This window comes from Marmota marmota, unplaced genomic scaffold (assembly GCF_001458135.2).
Source record: "Marmota marmota marmota unplaced genomic scaffold, marMar, whole genome shotgun sequence".
Classification (NCBI taxonomy): domain Eukaryota; kingdom Metazoa; phylum Chordata; class Mammalia; order Rodentia; family Sciuridae; genus Marmota; species Marmota marmota.
The window spans coordinates 6,301,955-6,316,950 of record NW_025999945.1 but is presented as its reverse complement, the minus strand read 5'-3'; the positions used below and the strand labels follow the sequence as shown (position 1 = coordinate 6,316,950).

The 14,996-nt window shown below is 38.6% G+C and overlaps 1 protein-coding gene across 2 annotated transcripts in view; it reads left to right on the top strand.

Annotated features, from left to right (window-relative positions):
- Positions 1–1,603: 1,603 nt before the first annotated feature.
- Positions 1,604–14,996, top strand: part of Lipa (lipase A, lysosomal acid type) — a 30,368-nt gene continuing 16,975 nt past the window's right edge. The window contains exons 1-3 of one of the 2 annotated variants that reach the window (XM_048801724.1): positions 1,604–1,878; positions 3,175–3,292; positions 13,216–13,414. In XM_048801724.1, coding sequence (XP_048657681.1) covers positions 1,774–1,878; positions 3,175–3,292; positions 13,216–13,414 — 422 coding nt within the window. In that variant the 5' untranslated portion in view covers positions 1,604–1,773. The remainder of the gene's footprint in view (positions 1,879–3,174; positions 3,293–13,215; positions 13,415–14,996) is intronic. The other variant, XM_015500096.2, reaches the window with a different exon arrangement.

Sequence of the window (14,996 nt, the reverse complement as noted above, 5' to 3'; positions counted from 1 at the left end):
TTTCTCTCCCTTTCCATCCCACCTCATGTATCTGTTTAATGTTAATCTTTTCTTCCTGCTCTTCCTCCCTGCTCTGTTCTTAGTTGCTCTCATTATATCAAAAAAGACATTTGGTATTTGTTTTTTAGGGATTGGCTAGCTTCACTAAGCATAATCTGCACTAGTGCCATCCATTAAGAGCGTACTACAGGGATACTGCTACATCGATGTTCATAGCAGCACAATTCACAATTGCTAGATTGTGGAACCAACCCAGATGCCCTTCAATAGATGAATGGATAAAAAAAATGTGGCATTTATACACCATGGAGTATTACGCAGCACTAAAAAATGACAAAAAAAAAGAACCAGTTTCTTAAGACTTGTGGAATATTTGATTTAAACACAAGTCTTTTGAGGTATTATTGACACACAATAGCAGGGCATATTTAAATTGTAGAGTTTTTAGTTTTCACAAAGGCATTTCCCTGTGATCCCATCAATAAATGGGATCTAAAATGTTCCTTGTGTACTCTCTTGGTAAAAATCCCTCTCTCCTGCCCCTGTTCTCCCCAGGTATTGGTCTGCTTTCTTTCAGTACAGATTAGATTTTATTTTCCAAAATTTATATATATATGGTATCAAACAATATTTATTTTCTTTCTGTCTTTCTCTTTCTTTTTGGGGGTCTTTTTTATGTAGCATAATTATTTTGGCCACATTTTTGTGTATTTATTCCTTTATATTGTTAAGTAGTATTCATATTCCATAATTTGTTTATCCATTTGGAACATTTATGTTTTTCTAGTTTGGGGCTACTAACACACAAAGCTGCTGTAAACATTTATGTACAAGTTTTTGTATGGGCATATGCATGTAGGTCTTTGTAAGTGATTGTATTTATTTTTTAAAAATGTAGGAAGTCTGGGCCTAGTCCCAACATTTCCTCTAACCATTGGGGAATCCTTAAGAGAATCAATCCCTTCACCTTTACCATCCCCTAGTCTTTGCTATGCTGTCATTTTGAGTCAGAAACTAGGATGAGCTTTGTTGATGGTTGCAGAGTTTCAGGAAAAAGAGGAGCTGGCTCACTCCTTTGTTCTCTGAAGACTCTCTTGTCTTTCGTTTTCACTTTTTCTCTCTTGAATGACAAATTTGAATCCTAACATAATTTGGGGGCAAGAACAGAAGTGAGTAGATAATGGGAGGCAAGAGCTAATGGTGACCAAACTTAAAAACATTTAAATCACAAACAGACAGAGAAAGGTGGAAAATCAATAGTTTCCAGAATTTCCATGGCACTCCTTTTTCTCATCCTGTCTGCTTCTAAGTTCTGCCTTCTGCTGTCTCTCTCTCTAGGAACAATTTAACTTTGTGGTGAGGAGGCAAGTGATTGTGCCGGGTTCCAAAGGCCACATGTTATCTGGGGATGACATGCTGGAAGGGTTTTTTGTTGTTGTTGTTTATTTGTTTTTTTAAATATATTTTTTAGTTGTCAGTGGATCTTTATTTTTATTTTTTATTTATATGTGGTGCTGAAAATCAAACCCAGCACGCCACACGTGCCAGGCAAGTGCTCTACCACTGAGCCCTGTGTTTTTTTTTTTTTTTTAGTAAAAAAGACGTCGCCCTTTCTCCTTCCAGATACAGCTACAGGCAAATGCCTCATATTTATCTTTTACTTGCCCTAAACCTGGTTCAGAATGTTCTCTGAGAACCTCGATCTACCAGCACATTTTTGTGTAGTAAAATTTGGGCAAGTAACAATTAATTTTTTAAAAATACAGAGTGAAAATGCAGTTTTTGTGGTTGGTGGCCTGTTTCGTCCTTGGGATCCTGCATTCTGAGGGGCCCAGAGGGAAGGTGGCAGCTGTGGATCCTGAAGCAAACATGAATATAGTAAGTTTCTCAAAGTCACATACTTTTTAAATGCAACTTATGGTAACTGTTATTTCCTTAAATCCAGTCATGAGAACACAACGACATGAGACCACAACTGTAATGTCTTTATAACTCATTATATTTTTCTCTGAATCTTAGATTCTGTTTGCTAGACTGTTTCCAACAGGTGATATTTAGTTAATGAACCTAATGACTGTTGGAAGTTTCACAGCACCTATTGCAAGAACATAATTTCTGAGTGCTAGTTTTAGAATATATTGAAAAAAAGATCATTGTATAGAATGTTCAGGGAACATACTTAAATATAAAAGTCAAAGTATCTGAAAAAAATTTATTAGAAGAAATAAGCAAAAATAATCCTTTGATTATTTAATGCATTTCAAAGTTTTTAATCTTAAGAAACCATCAAATCTGGAAAAGCCTCATTTTGGCATAAAATATTGGAAAAATACAGGCTAAAGTAAACAGCAACTTTAATATAGAAAATGCAGTGATCCAACTGGAGAATCAGGTAACCTTAGAGACTGAGAAAAATTCATAGTAACCAAGAGAGTATGGCCCTATAATAATAGGGTCCCAAGGTTAAGTTAAGTTCTTATCCCAATACTTTTCTTTTACTTCCCTTTCTTTTAACAAATTCCTTCCCATAAGAATGATAAAATTAAATTCTTCCAAGTACTTATGGCAGAGAGGATAATAAGTACTTTTTATTACATTAATCTGTTAATTCATCTATATTCCATTAAACTACTGTGCCCTTTGCAACTTTCCTTATGGAAAAGTGAATTTGATTGTAATTTTAGTTAAAATTTTTATTTAAAAATTATTTGTTTTTTCAGCTTTTTTCCCCCTACTGCACCTTGATACTCTAGTGTAATTTTTTAGTTCATTGATAAAAGTGGATTAATTGTTTTATTCCTAGGATTAGAACTCTTAAAACAAGGAGATGTTAGCTGGTGTATTTATAAAAGAAAGGCAAAGAGTATTTATTTGTACCTTGCAATCCGGATGGAAACAATGAGGCCCAAAGCTATGGTGAAATTTAGATAGCTTTGTGTAGAACATGCTAGAACGATGAAACTGAAGCTGAGCCCAACACCTGTGGCCATGAGAATTTACTCTTATGATGGAATTTTGACTTTAGAGTGAGCAGACTCATATGTGGGTAACAATTGATTTCTTAAATAAAGCCTGGGATATGTCGTTGATATATTGTCTTCTCCTTTGCCTGTTAATGTGGGAGATTGCCTCAGATTCTGTCCATAGAATGCCCTTTGTCCTTTTTCTTACCAGAGTGAAATCATCACTTACTGGGGATTCCCTGCTGAGGAACACCTAGTTGAGACAGAAGATGGGTATATTCTGTGCCTTTACCGAATCCCTCATGGGAGGAAGAATCATTTTGACAAAGGTATGGGTGTTTTCTGAAGCAAGATAGAAGAGCTCTTAAAAGTAATAACATTGCTGGAATTTGGCTTTAGTGTCAGTAACCAAGTTCAGATTTAACTGGGTGAGTTTTAGGCCAAAGTATTAAATGTATCATATTTATTTAAGGCATAAAAAATGATTTTTAAAGAAGTAAAGATGACTCAACTAATTTCATATTTTGCTTAAAGGTTCATAGATCAAAGTCCTTTGAGGATATAATGAAATGTCTCCTTTCTTTGTCTTATAAGGAAGCATCTTATTTAATGAAATATTTTGAGTATTAAGTAGAATGAATTCACATAGTTCAAAAATCAAAGAATAAAAAGACACACAGTGAAATACCTCGCTCCTATCTCATTCCTCATTTCTCAATTTTTTATGTATGTTTCTGAAATCTCTTTAACATTTTCTGTTTATAAAAATTTTCTTTAGAAATGAGGGTTTAGATTAAATAGGTAACTGTCTCTTCTTTGACAGAAGTTTTATGTGGGGAGGCACATTCTTTACCTCATTTTCTTCCCAAATTGTTAAAATAAACTTAAAAGCCTTTTGTGTTAACATGAGCTTTGTGTCTCTATGTGCTTTGTTTATTCTTAATCTAATATTATTTACCTATTTTTTCCTCCCATAAATTCTAGCTAGAATAAGGTATTTAATAATGCTTAAGTGACCGTGAATAAATGTAATGTTCTTTTTGAAATTCAATTTCTTACTCTCAAAAATTTTTAGAGTTTGTTGCTACAGGGTATTAAGCTTTCTTTTTATAAATGTGGTAAAGAACCAGTGATGAACTGCAGTGGGGGCTTCTTATTTTCCCCTGCTCGGAACACACAAAGCATAAATTTTATGCCAGAGTGAGCATATGATCTTGGTTTTCATCCCTTTTTTATTTCCTTTTAAAGAACAATCCCCTATACTAATATTCATATCCCACATGAAGAAAATATATATGGATTTTTCCCCTCTTAAAATTATCTGACAAATATAACGTAAGTCATTGTTAAAAAGTGTAGAAACTTCAGTCAAACACACTGAGAGAATGTATTTCCTCTTGTCTTTCTGTGTCCACCTCCTGGCTTTTCTTTCCATCCACACAGGACTCTGCCCAAGGTGTATGTATCACACTTGCAGGTGAAGGCGTGGTGCCCTGGAAAACAAATGAAGCAAACATGAGTCTTGATAGAAAGGAAGGAAGAAGTGTCAGGTGATCTTAGTGCCAGAGTTGGGTCTGCCCCTGACTGCTCATGTGCTTCACCTCTGTGTGTCTGGGAGTCCTCCTCTGTAACAACAGTTGATTGACTGGGATGATCTCACAGTTCCTATTTAATTGTTATCACCCTCTGGTTCTCTGGGTTATATTTTTTTACTCTTTTTTTGTGGGGGTAGGGGTGTTGGTAGATGGGGAAGTGGGTACTTTTGGTTTTCAGAATAGGGAACATAGGCCAAAAGTGCTCTAAGCTAAGTGTGGCCATAGCATTAGATCCCCATCTTCTTTCTCTTTTCTGATGAGGTCCCCCCTCCCCAACAAATGATCACTGACTTGGATATCACGCTTGCTGTGAGCTAAACTCAAAAGGAACTTTTCAAGGAAATCTGTGATGAAGAACTCAGTTCTCTAAAGGAATGTTGATCTTCCTAAGAACTGAATAGGTACTTTTGAGATTTGCTGGCCCAAGACAAAACTTGGGGCAGAGGCTCTTACTGTCTTTCATGTCTATTCAAGAGCAGTGTTTCTAGTGTTGTTTCTTTGGTTCATTAAAAAGCAAAATAGACAAAAAACAAAGCAAAACCAAAAATAACCCATAAGTTTCTTAGACCCAAAACAGTACTCTTCTATTGCATGTCACTTCTGACTTCCTGTTAATAGCACCATTACCCTTCCAAAGACCTAGATTGGAAACTGCAGAATCATTCTCGATGACCATCTTCAAGCAGCTGTCAGGTCCTCTCTGAGCCACCCATGCTACATCTCATCAGTTCATCATTTTCTTGCTTTTCCTGCCACACCTTAAGTTCTTGTCGCCATTTAACTGGGCGCCCCTAAATAAGCTCAGAAGCCGAGAGAGGCCCAAGTGACTTCCATTTTCAAGTCCCCATATATTAAAGCAAAGAAAGAATTTCAAAATGGAAATGTGGAAATTTAGTATGATTTAAGAAATGAATGCTTTTAATATCCACAGAATAATGCTACACATCTGTACTATTTACAAGTAATTACAAGATATGTTAAAACATTATTCACTTTTTGGGACCCCATTCTTTGTGGCACATGAGTTTTCAGCTAAATGGTGAACATCTTTCAATTCTGTTATGGACTCCTCTGGTAGTGGGCATATCCTCACCCTGTTCTCATCTATCTTACATGGCTTTATAGGATGAAGTTACTTAAAACCCAACTATAATTATGTGTTTTTGCTAAGTGACAATCTTCAGGGATCTAGTGGTGAAGACACACACCTTTCTTAATATTCTTCCTGGCCATTATCTGTAACTTTCACCTCCATCCTATGTGGTGGTGGTCCTTGGTTGGCTACTTGGAGTATTTGTGGGTTGTTTTCCACTGTTTGCTATTTGCTAATTCCTTAAAGGAACTGAAATTCAGAAATTAATCATTTATGAGGAAGTGATTCTATTTTCCATCTGCTCAGCCTATTTTAGAAAGTCATTGGACTAAAAAAATCTCAGATTTCTGCTTGGGTGCTCTGATTTAGAGAGCTTCTGGTTTTAACATACTCCCCTGGTAGATCTGAACGTATCTAGACCTTTGTGTTCTAGGACAGCAACCTCACTTTGTCGAGTGAGACAGCCAGGCTCAAAAGGCAAAAGAGATTTGTCTCAGGTCAAAGGGTAATCTGCCTTCCAGTCTGACTACAAATTCAGAGTTCCTTAATTTGAGAATGAAGCCTTATGTAATCAGTATTGAGCAAGTTGATCCCATGATAGTCATAATATGTATTTTATTTGGCTAAAACAAGTAAATGCTGGTTGAATATTCAGCTAGGACCGAATATGAAGGAAGGAATATTTCTTAACCCATTAGACCCTTGCATTGTTTATTTTTAATTGGAGCATTAAAAATAAAATACATTAAACAGTAACAGGGACATGGATTACTCATTTCCTAATTGGGAAATCAGCCAATCAAAGAAAGCACCAGAATGGCACATGTGTCTCTGAGAAGTTATGTATCTGATGGCCCAGTGGGTGAAGTGGCATTCTGGACACTAAGGACCTGGAGTAACTACGGCAGCATGCAGGAACAGGCCTCTCAACTATGGCCTATGCAGACTCTTCAGGGGTTGTCCATTGAGCTTTTTGAGTCATCCATGAAAATCCACAGCATGGCTTATGAGTTAAGTTTTTGGAAGGGAAGGCCATCACCCTGTGTTTTGCTTTGCTTGTTTATTTTAGGATGCTGGATGGTTTCTGGATTTTTTCCTTCCTTGCAGAAACTCTTCCCTCCTAAAGAATCCATTTTTTAAAAAATAAATTCTCTAATAAACTACATGTAGGCCTTGATTATCTGGTGTGTAATTCCTTGCCTGCAGGGGCATTGAACAGATGTGAGTTCATTAATCAGTGCCTGAGCTTGGTGACTAGAGTTGAGCTCATGCCCAGGCTCACCAGGGCCTCTGATGTGCATTGGATAGGGACGTGAATTCAGATCTTTTGCCTAATGGGGAAATATACCTCGGTGTCAGCTGCACTGTTTGTCTCATATACTCAGGTTGGGGCTGGAATAGCAGAGGGTCAGGGTAGAACAGAAGACTGTATGCTCCTCCCTCCCCCAGCCCTCTTCTTCTTCCTGGCCAAGTGCTAAATGTCACTTGTCAGGAGGATTTCCCCAGCTGCTCAAACCAGGTCAAGCCCTTGGGCTACATATTCTGAGTTCTCTGTGTTCCTTTCATATTAGTTAAGACAATAAACTCAGATAGGCAATCAATAATGTCTATAATCTTTGTCTTCCCTAATAGACTATGAGCTCGTGGAGGCTGAAGTCTTTTCTGACTAATTTGCTTGTTAATTGGTCCAACCCAAGGCCTCATCTGTGCATGAACCCTCTTGCAGCCTTCCTGGGATTGGATAGAACAAAGTATTGAGACTTCATAGTATCATTGCTCTAGGCCACATTTGGATTAAGGATTCTCTACCTCTAAGCTCCAAATAATTTGTGGGTTTATTATGGTGAATAAAACTGGGGAAGCTATATTGCCTCATGGTTAAGTATGATTACATTAAAACTTATTAATTAATATGAGTACATTAAAACTGTCAGCCCTTGGCTTGAATTTTGGTTCTACTACCTTAACTAGCTGTGTGACTTAGTAGCTCCTTACTTTGGGTTAATGAAAGTCTATTCTTCCCCCACTTTTTTTGTGGTGCTGGAGAACTAATCAAGAGCCTCATGCCTTCTAGGCATATCCTATACCTGTCAGAGTGGCCCAGGGACTTGGGGTTGGTCCAGAGCCGAAGGTCTATCTTGCTGAGTATTAAACTTTTCTGAATTGCTTAGTGGTATGGACCATCCTGGGAAGTATAAAATGAGGGACAATACTGATTTTGTATCACTCAGTATGAAGTAGTGGGAATGTGTGTATACCTTATCCAAAGTTCTTGTTGCCATTTTTTTCTAGAACTTGCCTTTGCAGAGAAAGAAGGCTCCCTCTTGTGAGATATGCAGGCTTCTCTCAAATTAGCAAGGAGCTAGGCTGACCCTCTGGGGTGGGGGAACCAGTAAGCCTTGGCTGTCAGGCTGGGGAGAGCCTTATGGTCCTGGGGCAAGGCAAAGACTTAGCTCCTCAGACACACCCAAGAAATCAGCTTGAAAGGTAGAATTCTGGGCCTTATTTGAGAACCTTAGGGATGGACCTCAGGGAACTGAATGGTTTACAAGCTCCCCAGGATAGTTTGATGAGCAGCCAGGTTTAGGAGTCACTGGGTAGACCCTGAATAAATGCATATCCATAAAATACTGCAAGCAATTTCATAAAGGAGTTTGGGGATTCTCTGAAACCCATACATGGGAATGTTAGAACTTAAGAACTCTAAGGTAGATGGAAGCAAGGCTAAAAGGATGCTTGAAATTAATCTTGAAAATAATCATATCCCTCCCAGCCTCACCTTCCCTAAGGAGTCTATCAGTGAGTGGTGAAAGTCAAGCACGAGAGCCATGCTGCTTTCTGTGGTATCCTGGCTCCCCTATTGCTGACCCTGGGGCTGTGGCCAGCTTCCTTAGCTGCACTTTGCCTCAGAGTCCTCATATGAAAAATGAGGATAAGGGCAAGTTGCTGACTACATTAGAGTTCTGTGACTGCTTTAACAAATTACCACTAACAGTGTGGCTTAAAACAACAGTCCCCACCCCACCCCTGCCCCCAGTGTGGAGATTGAATGCTGGTGTGCTTTACCACTGAGCTACTTTCCCAGCCCTTTTTATTTTTTTAGTTTGAGACAGAGTCTCCGTAAGTTGTGAGATTCTTGCTAAATTGGCCAGGCTGGTCACAAACTTGAAATCCCCTCCTGAGTAGCTGGGACTTCAGCCATATGCCACTGTGCCTGGTATCAGTTTTTTTTTTTGTTTTTGTTTGTTTGTTTTATTCTACAGTTCTAAAGGTTAGGGTATTGGCAGGGTGCTGTTTCTTCTAGAGCCTCCAGAGGAAGATGGGTTTTCATTGCCTTCTCCAGCTTCCAGAGGCTACCTGCATTCCTTGGCTCCTAGGCCCTTGCTCCATCTTCAAAGCCAGAAGTCTGCACCTTGCAATCCCTCTTTCCTTCCAGCCCTGTCTCCCTTTGATAAGGACCCTTGTGGTTACATTGGGCCTACCTGGATAATACATGGAGATAGCCCCATCTCAAGATCCTTACCGTATCTGCAAAATCCCTTTTGCCATCTAAGGGAATATATTCTCATGTTTGGGGAATTAGGATGTGGCCATCTTTGGGAGTCCATTATTCTACTCATATCAGCTCAGCTGTTAGGTGACTTATGTGAGATAATGCATATAAAGTGACTTATCTGAGATAATACAACTAAAGGTAATACATATAACACATGATTGACCCTTGCTGTAATTATGATTATATCTCCACTTCATCTTATCTTTCCTCACTATGCTTGTGTTCTAATGATGTTTACTTCATTTATATATTTTTATTATCAGGGACTATTATTTCTTGAGCTTTTCCATGAATACCCATACTTCAGAGAAGTTAAGGAAGTCTTATAGGGTTTCATGGCTGGTGAGAACCTAGGGCTGATTCATGCTAACACCCTCAACTTTGGCCTCCTTCCTCCTTGTTCTGGGTTCTTCCCCAGGCCAGGCTGTTTTTTCACAAATGTTTTAGATGGAAGTGGAGTCCATCAGGACTCAGTGTCATGGCAGAGAAGGTCATTGCCTTAGAGGGGAGAGGAACTTCCCTACCCACCAGGTCATCTTCCTCCTGTGGAACCACATTCAGTTTCAGAGCCCAAGTAATCCTTCCTCACTTCCATCCATGTCACGGCCTCATCAAGTGAGTAGCACTGTGATGAATCACTACCGTGCTGCTTCTCTTAGCCACCCTGGTGCTGCTTAGGCCACCATGATGAGATCACTGGCCCCAGCTCTCCTAGAGCCAACTGCACTTTAATGATGAGTGAATTTTTGTGATTGTTATTGTCACTTATTTAGAAGTTTGTAATTTCAAAATACCTTCTCTCTCTCTCTCTCTCTCTTTCTTTCCTTCAGTGAGGATTTGGGTCTTCCTCACTGAAGGCACGGAGCCTGCCCATAAGATTCCGTGTCCACCACAGTGCTTTGAGGATAGAACTTTCATAGCAAACTTCATCTTATTAATGTGGCATTAAGACGGACGTTTAAAGGGAAAGAAATAAATAAAGCAACTGTTTTATTTGCTTTCTATTGTCTTCACCCAGGAAGAATGTCAGATGTGTGGACCTGAGAGTGTAGAGGCCTGCAATTTTGTGATTAGTAAATCTTAGGAGTCATTTGGAATGTTGGTTTGGAGTCCTATTATTTTAACTACACGGGGGAGTAGCACCCCTATGCTATCACAGATCCAGGGCATGTCACTGATGTTGTCATGGATGTGAACAATGCCTCCTGGAGCTGACTACCAAGACCACCTTACATCAAAGGAACTATCATTTAAAAACAATTTATTAATTGCCAAATACTTTTGGCCTTCCATATTTATAGGGTTTGCATCCGTGGATTCAGCCAACCAAAGATTGTGTCTATACTTAACACAGTTATTTTTCATTATTCCCTAAACAATACAACGAAACAACTATTTACAAAGTATTTACATTGTATTAGGTATTATAAGTTATCTAGAGCTAATTTAAAGTGTGTAGGAAGATATATGTTAGGTTATATGTGTACCCTGTGCTATTGTATATAAGGGACTTAAATGTCCACAGTTTTTGGCATCTGCCCAAGAAGTCCTGGATCCAATATGCAGTAGACACCCAGGAACCACTACATATATTAGGACATGAGCAGAAGTAAAAATGTTCCAAGTCACTTTCAGTCTTGTCATCCTGACGAATCATCCTTCTTATTTTTCCTTGATATTTTAAACTCCTTCTCATAGACCTATGTTATTTTTGCATAGCTGTAGTTAGTCTGTAATTTTGTATCTTTTTTGTATCTTGTCTCTTTTTTTTTTCTTTTAATGTTGTTATAAGCTTCTCTGTGCCATCACAGTCCCTGTCATTGTTGATGGCTTAATGATTGCACCATGTGGATTGCAATTAATTATTCAACTGCTTGACAATTAGCTTATTTCCAGTGATTCACTGTTATGAAAGATGAGCAGAAGCAAAGGGAGCTCCCATTTGTTAATTTTGACCTCTGTATCAGTCCCTGTGCTTGACAATGACCTCATTTATTCCTGTTAATTATTTATGGAACATAGACTGGTTAAGCAGATTAGCAATATGAACTGATGTATTTGAACTCTTCCTGTGTGTCAGACACTTTGCCAAGAACTTCTCATATAGTATCTACATCTCATTCTCCCTAGAAGGTACGTATTAACATTTCAGTTGGCAGGGATGACCTACGTTTCAAGGAATGTTTAAATACCTTGCCTAATGTACTATATTAGAACTGGGAAAGGACAGATTTGAACCCAGGTTTGTTTGATTCTAAAATTTACAGTCAATTCTGTGAGGTTGATGTTTTTCCCCTCCTGCTTTTCTTCTCTGCTGTGTCCCCAGTGCTGGCACGTGGTTGGTGATGAAAAAAAGTTTGTATGAGGAGTGACTGAATGGTCTCAGCACCATAAATGGGTTGAAGTCAGGTTTATTTTGCTCCCAAGTCTATGCTGTCTCAGTTACCAATGAGTAGAAAATAAATTCATATGAGCACACATTTGTGAATTGATATGCCTGTGATTTTTTTTCCTACTTAACTCTTTTATTCATTTTACTTAAAGATTTTTTTGTATTGGATTTTTTAATAGTTTTAGAAAAGTTTTAGGTTCACCACAAAATTAAGTAGTAGAATGCTATAACCAAGGACATTTGGTTACTTCCAAATTTTGGATATTATGAATAAAATTATTATAAACAGCAATATACAGAGACTTCCCATTGCCTCCTGCTCCCATACATGCATAGCCTGCCTTTTTATGAATATCCCCCAATTGAATATATGTTACAGTTGATGAGCCTATATTGTTTCATCATTATTACCCAAAGTCCATAGTTTACATTAGGTGCTCTCTTGGAGTTGTACATTCCAAGGGGTTGGACAAATGTATAATGACATTTATCTACTACTATAGTATTGTTCAGAGTTTCACTGTTCCCCCAATTCTCTTTGTTCTGCTTATTCATCCCTCACTTCCCTCCCCCAACACTTGTGAGCCACATCCCCAGCCCTTTTTTGTATTTTATTTAGAGAATTGCTTATGACCTTGTTGAGTTGCTGAGGCTGGCTTTGAATTCAGGATCCCTAGCCTCAGCCTCTGGAGGCACTGGGATTACAGAGTTCATTTCCTTTTAGGACTGGTTAAGACTTCACTGTCCATATACAACACATTTGCATCTACTTACTGAAAGACATCTTGGTGACTTTCAAATTTTAGCAACTATGAATAAAGCTACTGTAAACATCCACATGCTGAATTTTGTGTGGAAATAAGTTTTCAAATCCCTTGGGTAAAATCCCAAGAACCATGACTGCAGAATTGCAAGGTAAGGGCTGGGGTTGTGGCTCAGTGGCAGAGAGCTTGCCTAGCACATGTGAGGCACTCAGTTCAATCCTCAGCACCACATAAAAATTAAGTAAATTAAATAAAGGTATTGTGTCCATATCCAACTAAAAAATATTTTTTAAAAAAGAATTGTATGGTAAGTTATATTTAGTTTTTGTAATACACTGCCAAACTCATTTCCCATGTGGTTGTACCATTTTACATTTCTACCAGCAATGATGAGAGTTCTTGTTCCTCCACATTTGTACCAGCAATTGGTATTATCAGAGTTTTCAGATCTTGGCCATTCTAGTAGGTATACAGTGGTATCTCATTGTTGCCAGTGTGATTTTTTTCTCTTGCTTTATTTTGTTAGCTATCATTGTGAGAAACATAATTACTGCAGCAAACTGTAGAAACATTTTGTATGTTCTTAAAAATGTATTCAAATTTTCTTTGATAATTAAGTCAGTGTGCTTTGTTACCAGACTTGCGAAAAATAGTTCATTTTGCTGCTACCTTGTCAGCCCTATATATTTTTTTTAAATCGTTATTAATGTTATATAGGAGTACGTTAATACTTCAGTGTTTTAATTTCTTTCTTTATTTGATTTGAGATCTTTCAGCAGTAACCTGTTTGGCAAAGAATGGTATTTGTTTTGAAGTTGGGGCTACTACTTCTTAAAAATGAATGTCTTTCAGGTCCCAAACCAGTTGTGTTTCTGCAGCATGGCTTGCTGGCAGATGCCAGTAATTGGATCACAAACCTTGCTGACAACAGCCTGGGCTTCATTCTTGCTGATGCTGGTTTTGACGTGTGGATGGGGAACAGCAGGGGAAACACCTGGTCTCGGAAACACAAAACTCTCTCACCGTCTCAGGATGAATTCTGGGCCTTCAGGTATGTTTGAGTTGATTTTGATGTGGATCTCTTCCCTTCAGGTTCTTATAGAAGAAGCACAGGAAACTCAGCAGAAGAGCCTGATAGATGAGTCACTCTGAAATTGTATGCGAGGGAACACTGATGTCTCTTGAAAGGTTTTAGACCTTGCCAGGAATTTAATAAGTAGCAGTTAGGTAAAGTATAAGTAAATGATTAGGTTAAGCATTCAGTTCATGGCTCAGGAAGGTGAGGCAGGAGGATCTCGAGTTCAAAGCCAGCCTCAGCAAAAATAAGGTACTAAACAACTCAATGAGACCCTGACTCCAAATAAAATACCAAAAAAGGGCTGGGGATGGGGCTCAGTGGTTGAGTGCCCTGGGGTTCAATCTCTAGTACAAGCCCCCCCTAAATAAATAAATAAACAAACAAACAGATAGATAGATAAATAAATAAATAAGAATTTGATTCATTTAGGAATTCTGAAGTTATTTTGGCATTCTTGGTGGTGTGGGAACTGCTGGGTAAATGTCTCCCCAAAACCTTTCTCTATTCTCTATAAACACATACCCCAGATGTTTCCTGTCTTCAGAAATCCTCCTCTTCTCTCTCTTACTTCCAGCTCTACTAATTAGTTGCTGTATGACACTGGGTATGTTGCAAGATCCCTCTATGACTGCTTCCTTATTTGTAAAATTGGGATAATAAATACCTATCTCATAAAGTTATTGTGGGCTTTAAGGAGAACATACCAGGAAAGAACCCTCCATGGGGCCTGGCACATTGTTATGTCTGTGGTAGCAGTTGGTCCATCTATCCCTGACATGCATGCACACACACATACCTCATGTTTAGGTTCAGGGCTATCTTGTTGTGTCAGGTTAAGAGAAACTTGGCACTCTGGATATCTTCAGACTTGCTTCTCATTTCTAAAACTGGAGCGTCCTTAAGGACATGAAACATAAGAATGAGAGCTTTTACCCAAAGGTGTATATACATATGTTTATTGTGATACTATTTGTAATAGTGAAAAATTGAAAACTACTTGCATGCATGTCATCAGTAGTGAATGGAATGACTGAACAAATAGAGTGTGGTATACTAACATAATAGGATGAGATTAAATAACTGAAACTCTAGGCACCAATGTGGATGAAGCCAGATACAGAAGAGTAAATACTACATAATCTCATTTTTAGAAAAAGTCTACAATGGGTGCAACAAACTTGTGTGTGGGAGACCAACCTTGTACATGACTGAGTCACTCCCTGGCTGGGTGATTGAGGCTTCAGGCGGCAAATGCCGCTAGATGCCCCGCCCTTCTTGGGTTCAAGGGAGTGTGCCTTCTTACAGCCCCATGGGTGTAGCTATGCTCACCGGTTCCTTTGTAATATTACCCCTTGCCCTGTTTAGGATAGAATGTTCCATGGAAACACCCTTTTGTGTGTCCCCTTATCTTACTGTACCCTTAGGTATGGACTACCTAGATGTCAGTCAACCTGCTGACAGCAGACATCATGAAGATAGACTCAGCTCCCTGAAACCTGACCCCTTGCCTCATTTGAATAGCTTCTCCTCAATAAAAGGGGTCAGTGCTTGTGTG